The sequence below is a fragment of the Hetaerina americana genome, unplaced genomic scaffold, assembly GCF_022747635.1.
Source record: "Hetaerina americana unplaced genomic scaffold, ioHetAmer1.1.p SCAF_41, whole genome shotgun sequence".
NCBI lineage: Eukaryota > Metazoa > Arthropoda > Insecta > Odonata > Calopterygidae > Hetaerina > Hetaerina americana.
In genome coordinates, this window is record NW_027286997.1 from 4,515,398 (window position 1) to 4,535,160 (window position 19,763).

At 37.0% G+C, this 19,763-nt stretch overlaps 2 protein-coding genes across 3 annotated transcripts in view; both read right to left on the reverse strand.

The window, feature by feature from the left end:
- The window catches only part of LOC139692782 (hemocytin-like), a 201,104-nt gene extending 198,637 nt beyond the window's left edge, over window positions 1-2,467 (reverse strand). Inside the window, exons 1-3 of the mRNA XM_071591062.1 lie at window positions 2,296-2,467; window positions 2,107-2,211; window positions 1,503-1,693 (exon numbers count right to left, since the gene is read on the reverse strand). Coding sequence (XP_071447163.1) covers window positions 1,503-1,693; window positions 2,107-2,211; window positions 2,296-2,411 — 412 coding nt within the window. The 5' untranslated portion in view covers window positions 2,412-2,467. The remainder of the gene's footprint in view (window positions 1-1,502; window positions 1,694-2,106; window positions 2,212-2,295) is intronic.
- A 6,893-nt stretch (window positions 2,468-9,360) lies between these two features.
- Window positions 9,361-19,383, reverse strand: LOC139692786 (C1GALT1-specific chaperone 1-like). 2 transcript variants are annotated; one of them, XR_011701786.1, is made up of 4 exons: window positions 18,499-19,383; window positions 18,261-18,418; window positions 12,477-12,926; window positions 9,361-10,464 (listed from the first exon to the last, which is right to left on the reverse strand). XR_011701786.1 is itself a non-coding variant. In XM_071591068.1 (3 exons), the coding sequence occupies exons 1-3, from the start codon at window positions 19,223-19,225 to the stop codon at window positions 12,552-12,554; spliced, it is 1,260 nt and encodes a 419-aa protein (XP_071447169.1). In that variant the 5' UTR covers window positions 19,226-19,383; the 3' UTR covers window positions 11,237-12,551. The 2 variants fall into 2 exon arrangements, 1 of the variants encoding a protein (XP_071447169.1); XM_071591068.1 differs by lacking the exon at window positions 9,361-10,464 and having other exon boundaries at window positions 11,237-12,926.
- Between the last annotated feature and the right edge of the window lie 380 nt (window positions 19,384-19,763).

Genomic DNA, 19,763 nt, shown 5'->3' on the forward strand with positions numbered 1-19,763 from the left:
TTGAATATTAAATCCCTGCTTGTTTATCACTGAGAAACTTCATAAACCCTCAAGTAGTGTCAAGTTCAGAAGAGCAGGCTAAATGTGATTCGTTTTCTGCAAATTGAGTTTGCATTTCCAGTCACCTCATTCTTCAGTAGAAGAAAAGATGACTCACAATTGCAAACAATCTATAAATAGTTTTTTTTTTACTAAACTCTATACATAAACCCTTTTTTTCTGCATGGGACATATTATTAGATTTTACATTAATTAATGAGGGAAAAATTGTTTGGCTTAAAAAGTGTTTCATGTGACAAGTAAGATTCTGGAATGAACTATGTTCGTTAAGTAAGGTTCCATTGTATCGCCTCTAAAAATTATTCAACTAATAGGTTATCCCAAGTGTAATTGCTCTCAAATATCTATAAAAATCAAATAACTTCACATCCCAATAAAGTGGGTATATAAAGAAGATAACCATCAAAATATTCATGAAAAGGAAAAAGGATCTTTTCCTCCTAAACCTATAACTGTGTCCAACACAAGAAATCTGCTGCATGAACATTACTGGCCTAATGCAAGAAGTCCTCCCTGATTGCAACACTACTTGCAAACCTTCCAGATTTGTTGGCTGCTCATCAACTGGATCATTGTCATATTCAGAGTATCCAAAAACCTTTATAAAATCACTTCTTATCATTCATAGTGGGGATCATTTTTTAGAAATCACATCCTCCTTGAAATGATTCAAGAGCATTGTCTCAGGCCTGGAGCACTTTGCAAGAGGGAAGGGGGAGCAACCCTGTGATGTAACACCCAATCAAGATATGGTCAATAAAAACCATCATGCATTATATTTTATGGTTTAACATTTTCTATTGATTTCTTTATCATTATTATTTTCAAATAAATAGTCCTAAATTAAAGAAAGAGACTTCGTGGTAAGAAGCAAGGGAAAGAGAAAGAATAGTTGGGGCACTATTAATAGTTTTAAAAAATTTATTGTTTCGTCAATCAAATTAATTTTGTTCAGAGACATTTTGAAGAAAATCTTTATCCCTTAAGCCCTTGTGTCAAGGGTCATCGCATCACACCACTTTCTTGCAGGATGTGGTGCATGCACCAGTCCCTCATTCCCCATCCAATCCCTTCCTTTAATTTTTCAGGAAAGAATATTCTATCCATTCAAGGAATTATCAAGACACAGAAACCTTCCAAAATCTCATTGAATTTTCAAGGTGAATCATAGCAGTACTTAGTCCAGTATCTTAGTTGCTAGACAACTTTAATGCACAGTAATGCCATTGAAATTTCAAATTTTAGAGGAATGGATGACTTGCCAAGCATGTAGCAAGAACAAATGATTGGATTCACACAAGGTCTGCTACCCTGACATTTATTCCATACATTTAGAGTGTATAAAAAATATACTACACATCCGTAGAGATTTCCAGGCTGTTCAGAGGGCCTCTGATGATAGCAATGGTATTGACTGATATATCATGATCAAGGGTACTTACCACCGACGTATCCTCGACCAGCAGAGCTTGAATGGCTTGACGAGTACTTCCCTGAAGCAGCGGAACCATACGATGGTGCCCCATAAGATGAAGCCCCATATGATGTCCGGCCACTCTTCTTAAAGGACACATCGGTGCCACCGCTGAATTCACGCCTAACCATCTCTCTCCCATGATTACTGGATGAAGCCCTGGTTCATAAATAACCATTCACACATTAGCAATTGCCTTAAGTGAAAGCAGTATTGCGTGACATGTATGCATACACAATAAAAACCTTGTTCAACTCTCAACGTGTAACAGTGACTGATAACAACCAAAAATATGAAATGAGAACACCTATTTTATATATTTATGCACGCACACAAACATAAGGTTTATCTTTAGTCAAATTATGGATTGGAAACAAAATCATGACCAAGTTCATACCCGCAGAAACAAAATAGCCCTATGATTATGATGATTTCAGATCACTTATTTTCCTGTCACTTCAAGAAGTCACTCAAATTGGACCCATTGAAAATAAAGTGATGAGACCCATGTCATTTCTACAAAAGATAGGATGAACAAGGCTTTCATTTTGTAAAATTACTGAAATACTTACTCCATTGGTTGATCAGGAAAATTAATGCTGTCGGAAGAAACAGGCCCACCCCAATTAAAGGAGCCTAGGTATTTTTCAGATGCTCCGACTAGATCCGGTATTGGCCTGATAAACAAATGCAGAATGACAATTAATTATTATCCTATTGTGCACAAATTCAAATAACATGATGGCACCAATCACCCTCACCTTCTCCCATGCTGCCTTGAGTCTGGAGAATGCGGTCCATAGCCAAGAGCTCCAGCCCCAAGGAACACAAGCAGCAGCCACAGGCTAGACGAGTGCCCACTGGCACCAGGACTCATGGTGGGAGGATACACTCCGCACCATGCAAGAGAGGAGGAAGAATGCAAGATTCACTTTTCTGCGGGCCAGGGGATCCTTCGTTCTGGCTGTGTCTGCCGCCAAGTGATGATTATATCCAATGAGGCCATTCTAAAGAGCCCGGCAAACAGGAAATAGGAAGTGATAGCACTATCACTGCCGCTCGTATATTTTTAATTTGGGTGGAAAGTAATTCATAAACCCAAAAAGTATGTGAATTGGTGGAAATTAAAGATGATGATAATAATAATAATAATAATAATAATGTTCAATTCTCCAAAAATCTCATTTACAAGATACGACAATGATGTGGCAATATAAAACATTTTTGACTTTGTCAACTTTAATGCTATATTAATACGAAATATGATATAAATAAATGCCCAAATTAAATGAAGGAAGTCATTACAAGATAAAAGCCTAATCCTTGAGTTTTTTATGATGAATATTCCTTAGTCTTTTTGAACCAGATAAGTCGATCTGTATATTAATCATCACCAGGTTAGTCTTAGATCAGTATATATATGTATGTATACATGCTTATATTCACATAGGTGCATACTAGTTTCTTCAGATATCCTGGCTCTAAATTATTTTTATATTAAAAAATAGGGATAAGAAATTAATTAATGTCATGATGTAATATATGAGTTTATATAATAATCACAATTCAGAACATTCAAAGAAAAATCTCTATCATTGTACATTCTCATTACATGGACTTCAACTATGTGGACTGCAAATGATCATTTATTTATGCAATTAAAGGTGACACTGCCACCACTAGAATATCGAAAACGTCCACTGTCATAAATAAGCAGACAGTAGGAACTTATAATCAATACCATTTTATACATGTATACAGCAGTTATAGAAAATTGGGTTGGCATCATGCAGGCAAGTTCTCTCTCCTCTGTATGCTCTCATATATTTCATTCTAGGAGTTGATGTGATTTCTCTTATCTAACTCTAGCCGCCATCAAGAACTTTATGAAAATCATTCAAAAGGCCAAGAAATATACATCATACGCACCAAAGAAGAGCTTGATATTTAACTCCATCGTACATGCATTTCACCTTTCTCACTCCTACAAATCACAAGGCTGAGTTCCAAAGAAACTGCGGGAGATGCCGCAACAGTAACTTTTAACGGAGTCATCCGCTAATGTGCATTTGAATGCAACAATTTCAGAGTGTAAAAATCCATCAAGCCGCCAACTGCATTCACCAGCCAGTGGGTCAACCGCTGGTCTGCATACAGACATGAGCTGTGAAATAAAAAAGTTTACTCAATGAATAAGCAGCAGTGGACAATTGGTGGTAGTACTTGGTCTTAGACGAGCATCATCCTTGGGTAAGATTCCTAAAATTCTATGAAAATCTGCCAATGTGCCGTGATTTAGCAAATTGCTTCTGCCAAACAATACTCCAATAATTACCAGGAGGAAGGAGCAGCAGCCCCTCCTCCAAGCAAGAGAAGGTAACAATGGCATTCATCTCACTGCAGGTGGGGTAGCAGTAACTTTTAATGGGTGCAGCGCTGCAATGTGGAACCACCACATCACTACCCTAAGGAGCAGCAGAGCACCAAGTCTTATTTTTCTCTTTTCTTCATCTCATTCATTAAAGGCAGGGCGCAATGGAACTCTCTTGAGTTTGACATTCCAAATCCACAAATGAGCGTACTCTACAAAATATAATGGTTATATAACTCATTGACTGCAGGCGTCAGAAATTATGAAGAACTGTTGGCTGTCTTAAAGCGATATCATACCCATTGCATAATATAATTTTGTTCAGGAAGTACATGAGAATATGAGAAGGACATCAAGTACATAGGTGCTTCAACCTAATCTAAAATTCTTTTTCATTGCAAGTGGACTGTGAATTCTCCCTTAGAGGACGTATATTCTCTGGAAAATGAAGCCAAAATTCTGAAAATTTAGCTATCACCAAGATTTGAACTCAGACCCTCAAGGTGAGAATCTATTGCACTAGCCACTCACCCACTCCAACCACTAATATACACATGATAGTATACATGGGCATATATAACACTTTTAGCAAATTTAATAAAAATATTCATAGCAAAATGTTAAGGCCTTTATTTTCATGTGAAGAATGAATCACTGCCTCAATTTGTGGAATTTTAAATTAGTGCCTCTCACCTGATGGTCAATGAAAGCAAGACTGGGAAGGACAGAGATGCCAAGGCTCAAATTAGTACTCTCAAAAGTGTTTCAAAACGGGGAACTTAAGTGTCAAATACCTATTTTTCAAGAACATCTGTCAATTTCCCAATTTTAAGAAGAGTGAAATTCTTCAATTTCCTCAGGTGAAACTTTCCTGCAGTACTACGAATGAATCATACTGTTGGACATTGCGACAAAACCCACATATACTACTAAAGTTTAAGTTTATATACCACTGACATACAGGAGGATGCATTCAATGATAAAGTTCTAAATTACATCCATTCAATAACTTTCTTATCTCCCTAGCATAACTTCCCTAGTTGACTGCACACATTATCCACTTCTCCCTCCCATCTGACCACTTATTGGGATTCACCCACACAACTGAATTTGTAGGGTATGCTTCAACTCTAATACTAGCAGTCATCTTTTACTCACTTCCTCAAGATTCACTCTTCTCCTCCCTAAAATTCAATTCAGTCTGACTGCTACACCCCGGTACCTTCTCTCTTCTCCACTGTACATTACTACATAATTATCATTTCAATAATACCCACAACCTTTCCTGAAATCACTGAAATTTTGTCGACAAAATGATCTCCACTAAACTCTTCCAGTAGGTCTTAATGGACGACAAAGAGCTGAGTCGAGTGTCTGCTTGCGAAGACCTTCTGCAACGGCATCATTATGATTCCCCAATTGCCTTACGGTCCCGACTTGGCACCAGCACCCTATTTCCTATTCCTAAAAGTAAAGTCCACCATCCGTGAAAGGGCACCACCATGGGACCCTAAGTGCCATCAAAAAAGCTTGCAGGCAGCCTTTAGTTGTGGAAAAGCCACAGGCAAAAGTGTGCTGACGTTCAAGGGATACACCTTGAAGAACTTTGAGGCATTGTAGCAATATCTGAAATAAATCTTTTTTTTCCATAACTTTTTCTGAAACTTTTTCCTGATATTTTCAATACAAACCATGTACCTATTTGCCCTAGATTCAAGTCAATTCCCATAGTTTCTAGGATTCATCATAATTGATTGCATGGGAAAAATAAATAGTTGGCTCCCTGCAGCTTTCCTCAATACTGTTTTTTAAAATGTCACTTGAAATGGCCACCCCATTGGGATCAAATGCCTTTGCTGCCAATTCACTGTGGAACAGACTGTCAGTCATTGACTCCTGATCCTTGGTTGGTATGATTTGAGAGTTTTGCATGCAGTTTTTTCTTAATTACAGGTGACTGAACACCCCTAGTCACACACCCTTGTGGCAGCTTGCAGGGTACTATGTAGATGTAGACCCTTCAATCAGTCTGGCATGGGTGACCAGAATTAATCATTGCTACTACCACTATTGCAACTCTATGAGTCATAAGAAATTGCATTCTTTCACACGACATCAAGGCAGTAGGTATTCGACAAGGAGGGAGTTTAATTTACACCTATTCAGTATTTATTACGCAAAAATTTTTAATTTTGCCATGTTGTTAGCTTTGTGCATCATATACAGGTATGCATGGTACAAGTTTCATTGGATCAACTCCAGTATTACATCAGAAGGAGCTGTGGCAAGTTGAAGCATGTTCAGTTTTGCCAAACTCCTGCTTCCGAAAAAACTTTTACCGCCAAGGTGTTCCTTCACTTTAGAAAACAGATGAAAGTCACACAGGACAAGGTGGGGACTGTGGGGAGGAGGATGAGAAACACTCTTCAACTTGGTTTTCATGAGATAATCACAATCCTGCATTGGGTTTCACACAACCCTCCCTGCACAATCAATCTCTGGTAAAACTTTTGGGGACCAATGTGTGGGTGCCACCCAGGGACATTTTCAATACTTCTGATAGTTTCTAAGATGTGGGAGACACCACAAGAGTAACTTTCCAGGGAGTCATCTGCTAAACATCTGCTGACAGAGTTCTTCAGCCATTTTTTCTCACAATGTTAACGCTTGGCATGGGTCATAAAAGCAGTGACTGGAGCTCCCAGGCCACTTCCTTAGAAACTACTTAATATTTGTAACCATTTTCTAGCTGTGCCCTTTCGAAGAAAAGGCATTCCATTATCCTCATGTAGCACTTCATAGGCTTGATGCTTTGTTAAAGTGAAAGCAAAATTTCAATGCAGATTATTGGCTGTCACATGTTATCTCCACCATTGCCTCAAGGGAACTCAATATGTTTCAACTTGTAACGGCAATTACTGATGCAATACTGGAGCAAATTAATCAAACTTGCACCAAATAGACATTAAATATCAAGCTAATAATATAACAAAAATCAATTTTTGCACAATGAACTGACGATAAAAAATTTACAATAACTTAGCCCACATATATTTAATCTTCAAAGGTTGGTCAATAGTCATGGTTCACTGATCATGATAGCAACAAAAAGACTTTGTTGGTTACTCTTAAATAGGGAATACATGAATTATGCGGACAGTGGATCCCACACATCATTAATCAATTCCACAAGTGCAGATCTCTATACACATTTAGTTTCAATTTTGGGAGAGAGTTTGGTTTCAGAATTTAAGCGGACCAAAATGGAACTTGTATGGCTTCTAGGTTCCTTCATGTCAACAGTCGTGATTTACACAATCTTCCAGCAAGTATAATGACTTTCAGCTATTTATGAGACTTGAAATAGTGCAATTTACCTACAGTAAAAGGGGCAAAATATGCAATTACGTCCCTATTTAATTGATTTAAAGTAGTGAATTATATGTACCGGAGAATAAGTAATTCATTATGAAAACCAGACTATATAGATATTCATCAGTGGAAAGCATGGACTTTTAGGATGTCCCAAGAGGAAATAAATGAAGTCCATCAGACATGTCAGCAAATGCCTTAAAAGAGTTTAAGGCTCCAGCTAAGGAGATATATTGCAACCTTTAAAAAATATGGTACAAGCTGATTTTTCCTCACAGGGGAACCATTCATACTTAGATAATCTGTCTAGATCAAATCAAGTCTTGCAACATATTTTTGCATATTTTATCAACAAACCAATATTTCTGTAATTCCATTCTGATACATCTCCCACATATTTTATGAGCATGGCAGATAGGAACAGTTTTCTTTTTTGAGACTTCCTGTTTCAATTATGACTTTTCAATTTACAATGACTACCACCGGATCTTCCTGGCAGCTTTCAGCAGGAGGAACTTGAATAAGCCTCAGCCAGGGCCCTTGTGTAAATGGTGCCCTGGGTGCAGTGTCCCCTCTTTCATTTCTCTTAAAACCACAATATATATTCCCGCCAGAATCACAAACCAAGGAGGTAGTATCTATTTTTAGCTCTCAGAATTTCAATAATAGGGAAGCAGAATGCAAAAATCAAAAAGGAGGAAATTGGTCTGATAAATTGTCTTATTGATTTTGTATATTTCAGTATGTATATTGATATGGAACCTTTCATGGTTTGTGATCACCAAACTTCGATAATTGGCTTGGGCACAGTGAACCACTGACAACAATGTAATCGATATTAGTTCATCCATCAGCCATTGATGATAGGAAATACATTCTTATGAGTTTCACCTTAGAAAACTTGCACCTTCCATTTAAAACAGCCACTGGCATTAAATGATGGCAACATTAATGTATTTTAAAATGTCATTTGAGTTTGCCTTTTTAGAACAGGAGAACTTCACGCGATACACCTTTGCCTCATGGAAACATCTAGCCACATGCAAAACTTTGCTGTGAATATTGTGACATTGTAATCAATTCGCATTTTACTCTTGCAGATGCAAAGACGCTCCACCTCGCCACCCAAATACGACTCAGGCGAGTATTCCATCGTACCTTCAGCATTTATCACTGATGACACAAACTCACCATCAGATGTAAACTTGGGAGGGGGAGACATTATTATTCGAGTCCATTTATGTGTGCATATTATGTGGCAGGGATAAAAATTACTGGGAACGATTTTTTCCCGATGTACCTGTATGTCCCAGCGCACTGGCACCATGTAGGCCTGGTGGTGGGGCATCTGCTCTATAACATGCACCCAGCACCAATTAACTGCAAGCGTATGTTCAGGCCAGATCATGTTTTAGTGGATTCCTGTGGAGTGACTTGGTGCAAGCACAAAATGCAACAAACAATGGAACAGCGGTACGCTATCAAATTTTATGCTGGACTGGGGAAATTGGCTACAGAGACATTGGGCATGATTTGCCAAGTGTTGAAGGATGAAAGCATGTCACAAACTGCAATTTTTAAGTAGCACAAGCTCTTCAAAAAGGGCTGAGTGTGTGTTGAGGACGAGCCCCACACTGGACAGCCGTCGACGTCAAGAACCGACGACAATTTGCAACGTGTGTGAGAAGTGTTGTATTCAGACCATCAGCTTGTGTTGTCTTCATTTGAACATCTTCCACAGGAAATAATTTTGCATTTGGATACTTTGCTATTTTTAAATCTTTGTAGAGTACCTAGACTGATAGCCTACAGAGGCAATGAAATATCTTTTTTATTTTGCTGGGCTAAATGGATTATATTTTAGGGGGACAATACCCGAAATATCCCAGATGCATTGTTGGGGGGGCATTCATCCCCCTTCAGGCAAGCCCAAGTTCAAATACTTCACTCACAACAATGAAAATAATAATTGCTCAAGAGAAAAATGCAAGGAAATGTATGCCAGATGATACATGCATTTAAAATTTACTTATTCAGATTAAGAATATTCAAATAAATGCCACAAACACTTTAGAACACACGCATTTAATATTTACAGCATATACATCAATGTAAAACAGCTATAAAACTTGATATAAAATTTCCCAGCGATGATTTTGTAGAAAACAACAAAGCACCCATTAATGCAGATATGTAAACTCCACTGCTCTCATTTTAAATCAGTAACTCTGGAAAAATAATAACATGCATGAAAACGCTTAGAACATGAAACTGCAATACTGTTAAAGAACTAGATGGTCTGAATCAGTCAAGGTGATCATCACCTGCTTTGTAAAAACACAGAAGGTAATAAAAATATGTAATGATTCACAAAAGATATGCACAGGAGAGATTTTCCAACAATGAGGTTATGGTCATGCTCTGAAAATCAACCCTCAGCCATCAATAACTTTCTAAGAATCTTGACAATCCCCTATTGATACATTCTCCAACTGCATTTCAATATAGTACTTTCAATTGCCGGCCTCACTAAAGCAGTCCTAAATTACCTCTGGTAACAATGTTATCGAAAAAATTGGGTGCCCACCAATGACCTTTAGGAACCACTGAGTGAAAAAGTTTTCCAAGACCTAAGCACACTTCATGATAATTTATGGACATTTGTAGTGGCTCATAAGCCCCCAGGAATTCTGGCAAGCCACTCTTGGCAAGTGATATTAGATTCCCTGGCTCAGCCATTCTGGAATACGCAGCACACCTGATCAAAATGCACACAACAGTGAAGGAAACATTAGAATTGGAATGAAATTTAGAATTTGAAGGCAGCCATGTCACCCACCAGACCAACTTTCAAGTTTGCATAATTGAAAAATAATTCAATCAATATGGAAATCATCGATTGTTTAATAATTTAAATGCTCTCAAGATAGAGCAAATACAATTCCGCCATAAATGTAAATGATACCATAAAGAGATTTATAAGTAAGCCTTTCAATCCTAGGATTGGTTTACTGCAGCCATTCTTTCCATTCTACTATATTCGAATGCCAGAACAAGGCTGCATATTCTAGAGAGAATGATGGGGTGGTTTCCCATCACTTTCCACATCGCAGTACTGCGGCCGATACCGTGAACTTCACTCTGGCCCGCAGCTGCGGCAGCTGATGCCGGGGCGACCCTCCTTGGTCTGCGTCACCAGTCGATTCCATTGTGTTAAAAGATTTATGAATTACATAATAAAAGTATATACATCAAAGTCAAATGAAATTTACAGCAGGTTGATTTGATTAAAGGAGAGCATACATCACTCATACATGCTGCAAAAGCAAATTTGTAAGCATACACAGGTACCTGCGTGTGTATATATGTATGTATATATATATATGTGTGTGTGTATATATATATATGTGTGTGTATGTGTATATATATATATATATATATATATATATATATATATATATATATATATATATATATATATATATATATATGTGTGTGTGTATATATATATATATATATATACTCATTTATATAGAAACAAATATAAGGAAAAGGTATTATTCTTTCTTCTTGCGTGTTTTCTATTTCTCCAATGGTGGGTGAAACAGCTCCCTAACGCCATCTCTTGGCCAAAGAATTGGGGCACTTGGTTGCATAAAGCATCGCAGATCTCAGTGTAAATTATGTTTCCTACATAGCTCAAGTGATTAGGAGCCTCCGCCCGGCAAGTGGAAAGATTCGGAGTTCAAATCCCGGTCTAGGAAATATTTTTACATTCCTGTTCTGCTCGATTCCGCCTTCCCCACCCCTCCTGTGTTCGTCCTTTATGTGAGTTCCTATCCCTTTTCCTTATTTCTGTTTCTATATAAATGAGTATTTGTTTGCCGTTTGGTGGGATTTCGTCTTTGAATGTGTGTGTGTGTGTGTATATATATATATATATATATATATATATATATATATATATATATATATATATATATATACAGTGTGTGTGTATATATATATATGTGTGTGTGTATACATATATATATTTATTTATTTATTGGACTATTATATATTATATATATCAAAAATAATCACCACACACAACCCAAGAGAAGAGATTATTAAAAGATTCATACGTAGGTAATTTGTAATTATCAATAAAAATATCCAAGGGGTTGAAAATGGCACCACCGTAACACATCATAAAACCAACTAGGAAAGCACCCTTTTCACTACTGCAGTGGTCGCCTCTATGAGGTGCAAGGGCTGGCCTCCATTTTGGGTTATTATAGGTTATATACAGGTTAAGGTAGGTTTAGGACGGACACAACTACTCTTGTCTAGCTAACAAAACACAACCCCCATCCTACTCTACAACAAGCCCCTCTACATCTTTATATACTTCCTTCTTCCCTTCATTTCGTCCAACATCCTTTCTCTGCCTTTTCCTTGTTTTCCCAACATTCTCCCTTCTATCACTGTCTTCAACATCCCATTCACAATCAATATGCTTTACATTCATTTTTCCTGCCTCCATAGGATTTCTCCTAACAAACCCCCCTCCTTGTCCACCATACCTAGTACTTCCTCATTTGCTTTCCTTTCATGTCCATTTCACCTTCTCCATCCTCCTCCACACCCATAATTAAAAAACCTCCAATCCATACCTTGCTTCAATGACCATGGTTTTGACGAGCCTTTTCCCAACATCCTTCCTCAAAATCCCTGCCATCAAGTCCCTCCTCCTTGTAAAAGTCTCTTTGCCCAGTGAAATTCTTCTCCTAAATTCTCTACTACTTTGACCATTTCAGTCCAGAACACTTCCGAGATACATTAAGCTGTTCCATCTGGTCTAGTTTTTGCCCTCCTATATTAACGTTTAACTTATCCTATCTCTTTCTGGAAAATCACATAACGTTTGTTTTATTTATACTGATTATCATCCCATATCCCTCCCATTGAATTTCCAATTCACACAGCAATGCTTGTAACCCCTTGGCTGACTAACAAACTAGAGCTTGGTCATCAGCAAACCTAACCTAACTCATTGGGGTAAGCCACATCAAATATTAACATAAAAAATGGAATGCTTCATTAATTTCAGGTACCAATGGACACTCTTAGCAAATAAATTACAAACCAAAGGCAAAAGCCTGACATCCAAAAATTGATTTAAGTACATGGTGCAAAATTGATCAAAAAATACATCACCTTCCAAACACACGTTTGATAAATATCACTTCATCTTCATAATCACCACTTCCTGTAGAATCACCACAATGTCAATCAATCATCACTGGCCGATGAATTATTTGCCATTGCTGACAAAATAATACTGGACAAAACATCTGAATTGCTCATGCGCAGTCCACTTTCCATTAGTTTTTTGTTGAAGTTAGCTGGACCAGATATTTTCTCCTTCCAAATGTTGAAAAATTCCTCTGAAGAAACATCTTCAACATTCTTACCTTTTATTCCCTCTTCTATTAAAAATTTCTTCCAAACTGAATCCTCTGGGAATGGCGTAGGGGCCGGCTGATTTCCAATATGGCCACCGTACATAAACACTTTCAGCTGATATATCAGGTAGTTGTGTTGATATATTTTGTCAGGCTCTGTGCCATGAAACGTTATTGAGTAGTCACTACAACAATTCCTGCCCTAGGGATGGAGGCAATGCAATTGGCTCGAATCAGAGACAGTTTACTCCAAATATTACTTAAAATTAATGCATACCAACAACTTTCAAGTCACATCCTCAACATTGGCCCTCTAGTTATGAAGAACAGACATCAGTGGTAATGCGTTACATGATAAGCTGAAAAGATAACTTTTTGTAAATCTTAAGTCATTGATTTTCCCATTAGCATTTTCACGAAACATTCATTTTATTTGATTAAAAGTTGACACGTTAATATTCTTTCTCAGCTTATACAATATTTAATGTATTCATCCTTTGAGAAATGGACACATTTTGATACTGAATTCAAGTGGGAAAAAATATATTTGTTTGAAATATTTCATGACGAATGTAATTGTTAAATCTGATTAAAATAATATTAATTTAATCAGGTTTTGATATTAACTTGATTAAGGATATATTCATCATAATGTTACTCCATTTACTTCCACAGTTACCATCCTCCATGTCTGCACCAATAACTATATTCAGTTGGAAGGCATGCTAGCTAAAACAAAGATTCCAATGAAAGAAATTTGATTTAAATAAAAAGATGCTAGGATACAAAATAATTAGGCATTTCCAAAAAAACTACATGTGTTTCTATGAATAAATATTAAAGTGGTATAAATATTTCTAGTGCTTTTAAACAGTAGCAGTGGACGCTGCTAAGATCATTTCCATTTGATTGCAATCCATGAAGAGTGAGATTTCTTGCAGTAATTTAAAGAAAGCATTATGCAATTGGTAGAAATATTCATGTCATTTTTCTGCAACCATAAATGCATAAGCATGAGGCTTTCATGATCAAGAACTCCCGAAGTTCAAGATGAAACAAAGGGCCTGATGAAGACGACAGCTTGAGGCACTATCAGATACATAGGCATGAGGTTAAGGAAGTGATAGGGTTCACAGATGGGAGGGAATGGAGCAAAGAAGGAAACGGTGACAACAGGAAAGAGATGTATCTTCATAAGATAAATAGATAAAGAGGTCTATAGGGCCTTGGATCAAACAAACAAATTTGTCAATAAATTATCTCAAAGCCATGGAGTTTTCCATGAGAAAAATAGTATTTTAAAAGATTTCAGGAGAAAGAGAAATTAGATTTTGAATTTCCTTAACTTTTTCTGGTTTCACAGAATACCTTTTCCTACATCCAGTAATATTTGAATATTCACATGAAGCTGTTCAATTGAAGAATTTAACACAAAGAAGACAAAAGCCATCACCAACACCATGAAAATGAAAAACCATTGGCTGCTGTTTATCCCTCTTCCTACCACTGCCCTTTCCAACTATGCATCCGCAACACAGACCTAACCAGTCTGACGATATGCGTACAAATTAAATGGATAATTCACTCATCCCCTAAACCAGTCCCATCTTCAGTAATACATTCATTATTCCTATCCAATTCACTCTGTGAAACCCTATCTCAAAATCTACGACAGCAGCAAGTACGTCCTGATTGTATCCCATGTTCCTCTCTGTTAGTGACCCCACCATAACCTCTATGCCACCACATGAGCCTCTCTCTTCCTGAACACAAACATCATCTCCTGAGCAGACATTCACACTGCTCTCCATCCTCTTAATTGATGATCCTGAGAACCACTTAAGCTCCATGAAAAATCAAACTTTGTGGTCTATAGTCCTCACATGTCTTTCCTCTCATCGGGATGACAGCCAACACTTATCTAACAAAATCTTCAAACCAAATTCCTCTATCATAAATAGTGCACATTAAACCATTAAAATTCTTACATCCATCTTTTCCATAGTACCATGTGGATACCTCCACAACCTATAACACAATGCTTTTCCCTAACTGCTCACAAACGTTCACCAATTTTTCATTAAGTTTTAATAATTTTGGAATTTTTCTAATGTCTGGTATCTGGTTTATTGTTTATAAGCAGCATGATTGATTCATACTTTCCTAGGACTGGATGCAGATTCACGGGGTAAAAAACAAGGAAGACACATAACATAGATGGTTCAAACATTACTTTGGAAAAAGAAAAGGAGTACAAGGAGGTAGTAGAAAAATGTATTGATAAAGACAGAGAGATGGGTACAGTAAAAGAAACATCAGAACATTAAAAAGGGACATAGACAACTGCAAATGAAACTATAAGAGCGAGTAACTCAAGGATTATGGGAAGGTGATTGAGACGATTGAGAAGATAGATGATCGAAAGAAATGGATGAATGCAAATGCAGAATTAGGTACAAGAAGGTAAGAAAACATTTATACTAAAACTGAAGCAGGTACATAAAAATGAGAAAGAAGCATACTGGAAGCAGTCTGTGGTTGTGGAATGCTAAGAAAGGAAGGGTGAAATGGGTGCATTGTATAGATGGGTGAAAGATCTATCAGCTTTTTAGGTTTAATTATTGATGAAAGCTTAAACTGGAATGAACATATTAGGCTTCTATGCAGTAACCTTTCTAGAATTTCCCATGCCCAAAGAAACCTAGCAAAGGTTATAGATCAGTGGTTTTAAAAGCGGCCAAATTTGTTAATTTCCAATCTCTAGAGTGCTAAGAAATTATCTTTTGGGGCTCTGCTAAGGGTGTTGATCAAGTAATGACCATGCAATAAAAGAGTTATTAGATAATGTCCGAAATTCAAAAAAGAGAATCATGTAGATCTCATTTTATGAATTTTTTAATCTTACTTGTAACACGTTTGTACATATATCATGTGTGTGTGCATGTTCTAGAAAACATGTGTCTATTTGAAATAAATGAGATGTCCATTGCTATGTCACAAGACAAAGAAAGAAGGTGCATTTAAATACAGCATTCCTCTTCTTTGTTTCAAAAAGGACCCCTTGTGCTGGCATTAAAATTTATTATCACTTACCAGCAGGCATTAAAGATACCAACTCATATCACATGCTTAAATCAAGGTTAAAATCTCTTCTAATCAAGAGTTGTTTTTACGACCTAAATGAATATTTATTGTCAAGGTACGACAAGAGGTAATTCCACTATGACCATTTATCAGAATGCGGGTGTACATTTATTGTTTTTGTGGGATCTATCTTACATTTTACCATTGTAAAATAACAAGATGAGAGAAAAAAAAGTAAGAAGGGAAAATCCACAAACAACAATGAATATTCAGCAGGAAAACTATTATTTGACCCTATAAAGATTCAAGGGAGCTGGAAAGAATGCATATAGCATATATTTGGAGTAGATTTCAATCCAGCAAATTTAGACAAAAAGAAAATAGGGATAGTTTACATCCAGGTATATTTGACGGCAAGTTAGAAGAGGATGCATGGGAATTGAAATCACACAAGTCTGTGGGGGAAGGTAACATTTTTTGGATCTAAGGGTTTTAAATATTGTGATAGAGTTTTTATGAGCTTATTTATGGCATTTATGGGGGAAAAATGTGGCTAGAAGACTTCATCTAATCAATGTTAGTTCCAACCCAGAGAAGGGAAAGGCTACATCATGTGAGAACAATTAATTTGATTTTGCATGCAGCTCAAGTGGTTCTCAGGATCATCAACAAGAGGATGGAGAGCAGGGCGATTGATTACTTCAGGATGATCAGTTTGGGTTTGGGAAAAGGAGAGGCATGCGTGATGCCATTGTAGTCATGGGGTCACCAATAAGAGAGGAATATTCAGGATGGATTTTTTTGAGTTAAAGAAGGGGTTTTATGGAGTGAATTGGGTAGAATTTATGAATGTATCACAGAAGATGTGAGTACACTGGAGGGATAGGTGACTTATCCATGGTCTATACATGACTCAGGCTGCCCAGGTCAGTGTTGAGGAAGTCCAGTTGGAATGGGCAGTGGTCGGAAAAAGGGTAAACGGGTGTGCTCATTATCATTCATGCTTTTCAATGTTTAAGTGGAAGAAGTAGTGTAGAGGTAGTATGGAAGCATGGAAGGAACTGAAGATAGAAATGAAAGTGGGTGCGGAACACATACAAAAAGTTAGGTAGTCAGGTTTGCAGATGATACAACTTTTTCAGTTTCAGTTACAACTTTCTTTTAGTTTCAACCAAGAGGTAGCAGGCAATGCTGAGTACACTGGAAAGTCAATGCAAAAGGTATGGGATGAGAATAAATGTAAACAAAACAAATTTTATGAAGTTTATGAGCATGAGGAAGGTTAAATTAAGCGATAAAATGTGAGAGCATAAAGTATAGCAGGTAGAACAATTAATGTGGAACAAATGGTCACACGATTAGGGATATGAGAAGAAGACTTGTGATATAAATAGAAGCTTTCACAAGAAGGATGGAATTGTTGACAGAGAGGTTAAGAAAAGACCAGAGAAAGAAAGAAGTGAAAATTTTGTTATGGAACAAGGCTTTGTACAACCTGGAAACTTGGTACTGGAAGCATCTGGGACTTTTTAAAAGTGGGTGTGGGTAAAGTTGGAAACAGTAAAATGGATGGATAGGAAATCAAACAAAGAAATACTAAGCATGGCTGGAGAGCATTGTCGGGAGAAATGGAAAGATGGATGCAGAGCATTTTGATTGGCGATGGAATGCTGAAGACTGCCATAGAGGGGAGGATGTTACATAGGGTAGGGTGAGATAGATAGATAAATTGAGGTCTTTATTTGGGCAAAATTGAAACCAAATGGTCCCTTCTTCCATTTAACCCATGTTAGACATGACCATTTGTAACGTAAATTAACCCATGTTAGAGGATGTTGGAACAAAATGAAGAAAGATTTAATGGATGCAGAAGTGAAGAACAATTTATTGTAGGGTGGGGTGTCAGGTTTTGTCTTGTTAGGCAAGATTAAGACATATAGGAGGGTACAGTTTCTAGTCAGTCCAAAGCTTACCTTCAAATAGTAGACTACCAAATAATAATGCCTACCATCTCTGATTTACTACAACATGTAAAAAGATGCATGAATTCCAAGTTATAAATTCTAAGAGCCAAATTTTAATATATCAATCAGTTTACTTTACAGTTATCTATCAGTTTACAACTGTTTGGAATTCTGTAATTATGCCAATGAATGTTTTCCAATCAAATAAATTTTTTGTTTCAATAGCTCCGAGAGCATTTTCTAGTCATTATGTAGAGCTTGTAAAGCGAAAAATCTGTTAATTAATAAAAACTGCTATTTTGTTTACATAGGCAGAATTTTATCTCAAGTCAGTAAAATAAATAACAGTAAATGGTGAGTTGATACCAGCAGGAAAGTTAATGATAGTAATAAGTGAAGTAAATGTGATAGCAAAGGCAATTGAGGATTGTTCGCATTATACACAAGATAGCTTAACTTTTAATATGCATGAACTAAGTAATAATTACCTCCTTCACAGGATAAATGCCTTTAGTCCAATAACTAGCTAGAGATGATATTTTACCAGGGAAAAGCAATTGATTGAAATTGTACCCATGGAATCTTCCTTTTCCAAACGAATCCCTTGTATCTTCTGGGTATATCCCCATCTCCTTCAAATGCTTCCCTGTAATTATAACATTTGCGACTATTTTTTTTCTAATGTTCTGTTGAACTGTAATTTGACAAAAATGTAAAATTAGTTACCAAGGTAATAATCTTCATTCCTCCAAAATTTTCCTCCTGTAACGCAACTATCAGTCGCGTTAAATTTTTTACGAATTGCTCTGACGGCACCTTTACTCAGTACATAGCCAGCCTGAGCTACATTGTAGTCCACACCCCAAAACTTGATGGCATGTCCCATATAATACGGCTTTTCATAGCTCAAATTTGCCACATACATACGCAAATTTTCAGGAATGGCAAACTGTGATTCTGGTAGAAATAGGACCCAATGCAAAACTGTTTTGTGAGATTCCCATAAAATTCGAATGGCTTCGCACAAAAAATGCCATGAAGATTTCGCTTGAAGCTCCATAACTGGGACGGAATAATTTTTGGGGGGCCCGAAAAAAGTTAATTTATTGCAATGTGACCCCCACGTATCACGAGCCGTGACAGCCTTACGGTCGTCCCGTACAAATACAACACACATTACATGAACGGTCTGAGCTAACAGATACGCTTCAGTTTCGTTTACTTTCGATGAGTTATACATCAAATCCTCATAATCAATTAGGTCTCTATTTGAATGCTTATGAAGAATAAAATTCGAGTGCTTTTTTCTGGGGGTTTTATGACTAGGTTGGTATGGTACTGTGACAATTTTTTCCTCCACGTAATGCAAAATAAGAGCAAGTGTTGCCCCTATTAAACAACCGAGTAAGAAAACACTGAACGATCCTCGCCTGAAATTCCCGCGCGGAATCATCTTGCATCAAACATGAACAAGAAATTCAGTCTTCAACTAAACAATTCTTACAAAAAAATTACCCATTCTGATTACGGCACACGTTCTCATATTACGCTTTCACTATGTTTTACGAGAGGAGCATTGTTACTGATACTTCTTCACTTCAGTCCATTCGAATTGCGTGAGCTTACCGAAATCACACCATGCGCTTGCGCTGCTGCGCTTTGTTTCATGGAACGCCCATTTCCGGAAGGCCCATTTCATCTTCTCATTTTTCTCTTTAGGAAATCCATTCAAAGAGGACGTTGTTTTCCAAAGACTTCTTCGTCGTGACTGCGTAATCTATTAATAAATATTACCAAACCCAAGCCCTGAAATTGGTCAATCTTCATAGGGAATTTAAAAAATCCGTGACATACTCATTTGGCGGAACACAAAAACAAATTCAACTAACTCATCTTAAACTTTGCAATTGTAAAATGACGAGGTGAAATGTTAATGAATAATTTCTGTGTTTTACTGTGATCTTTATTTTAAAAAAGAAATATATTGATGA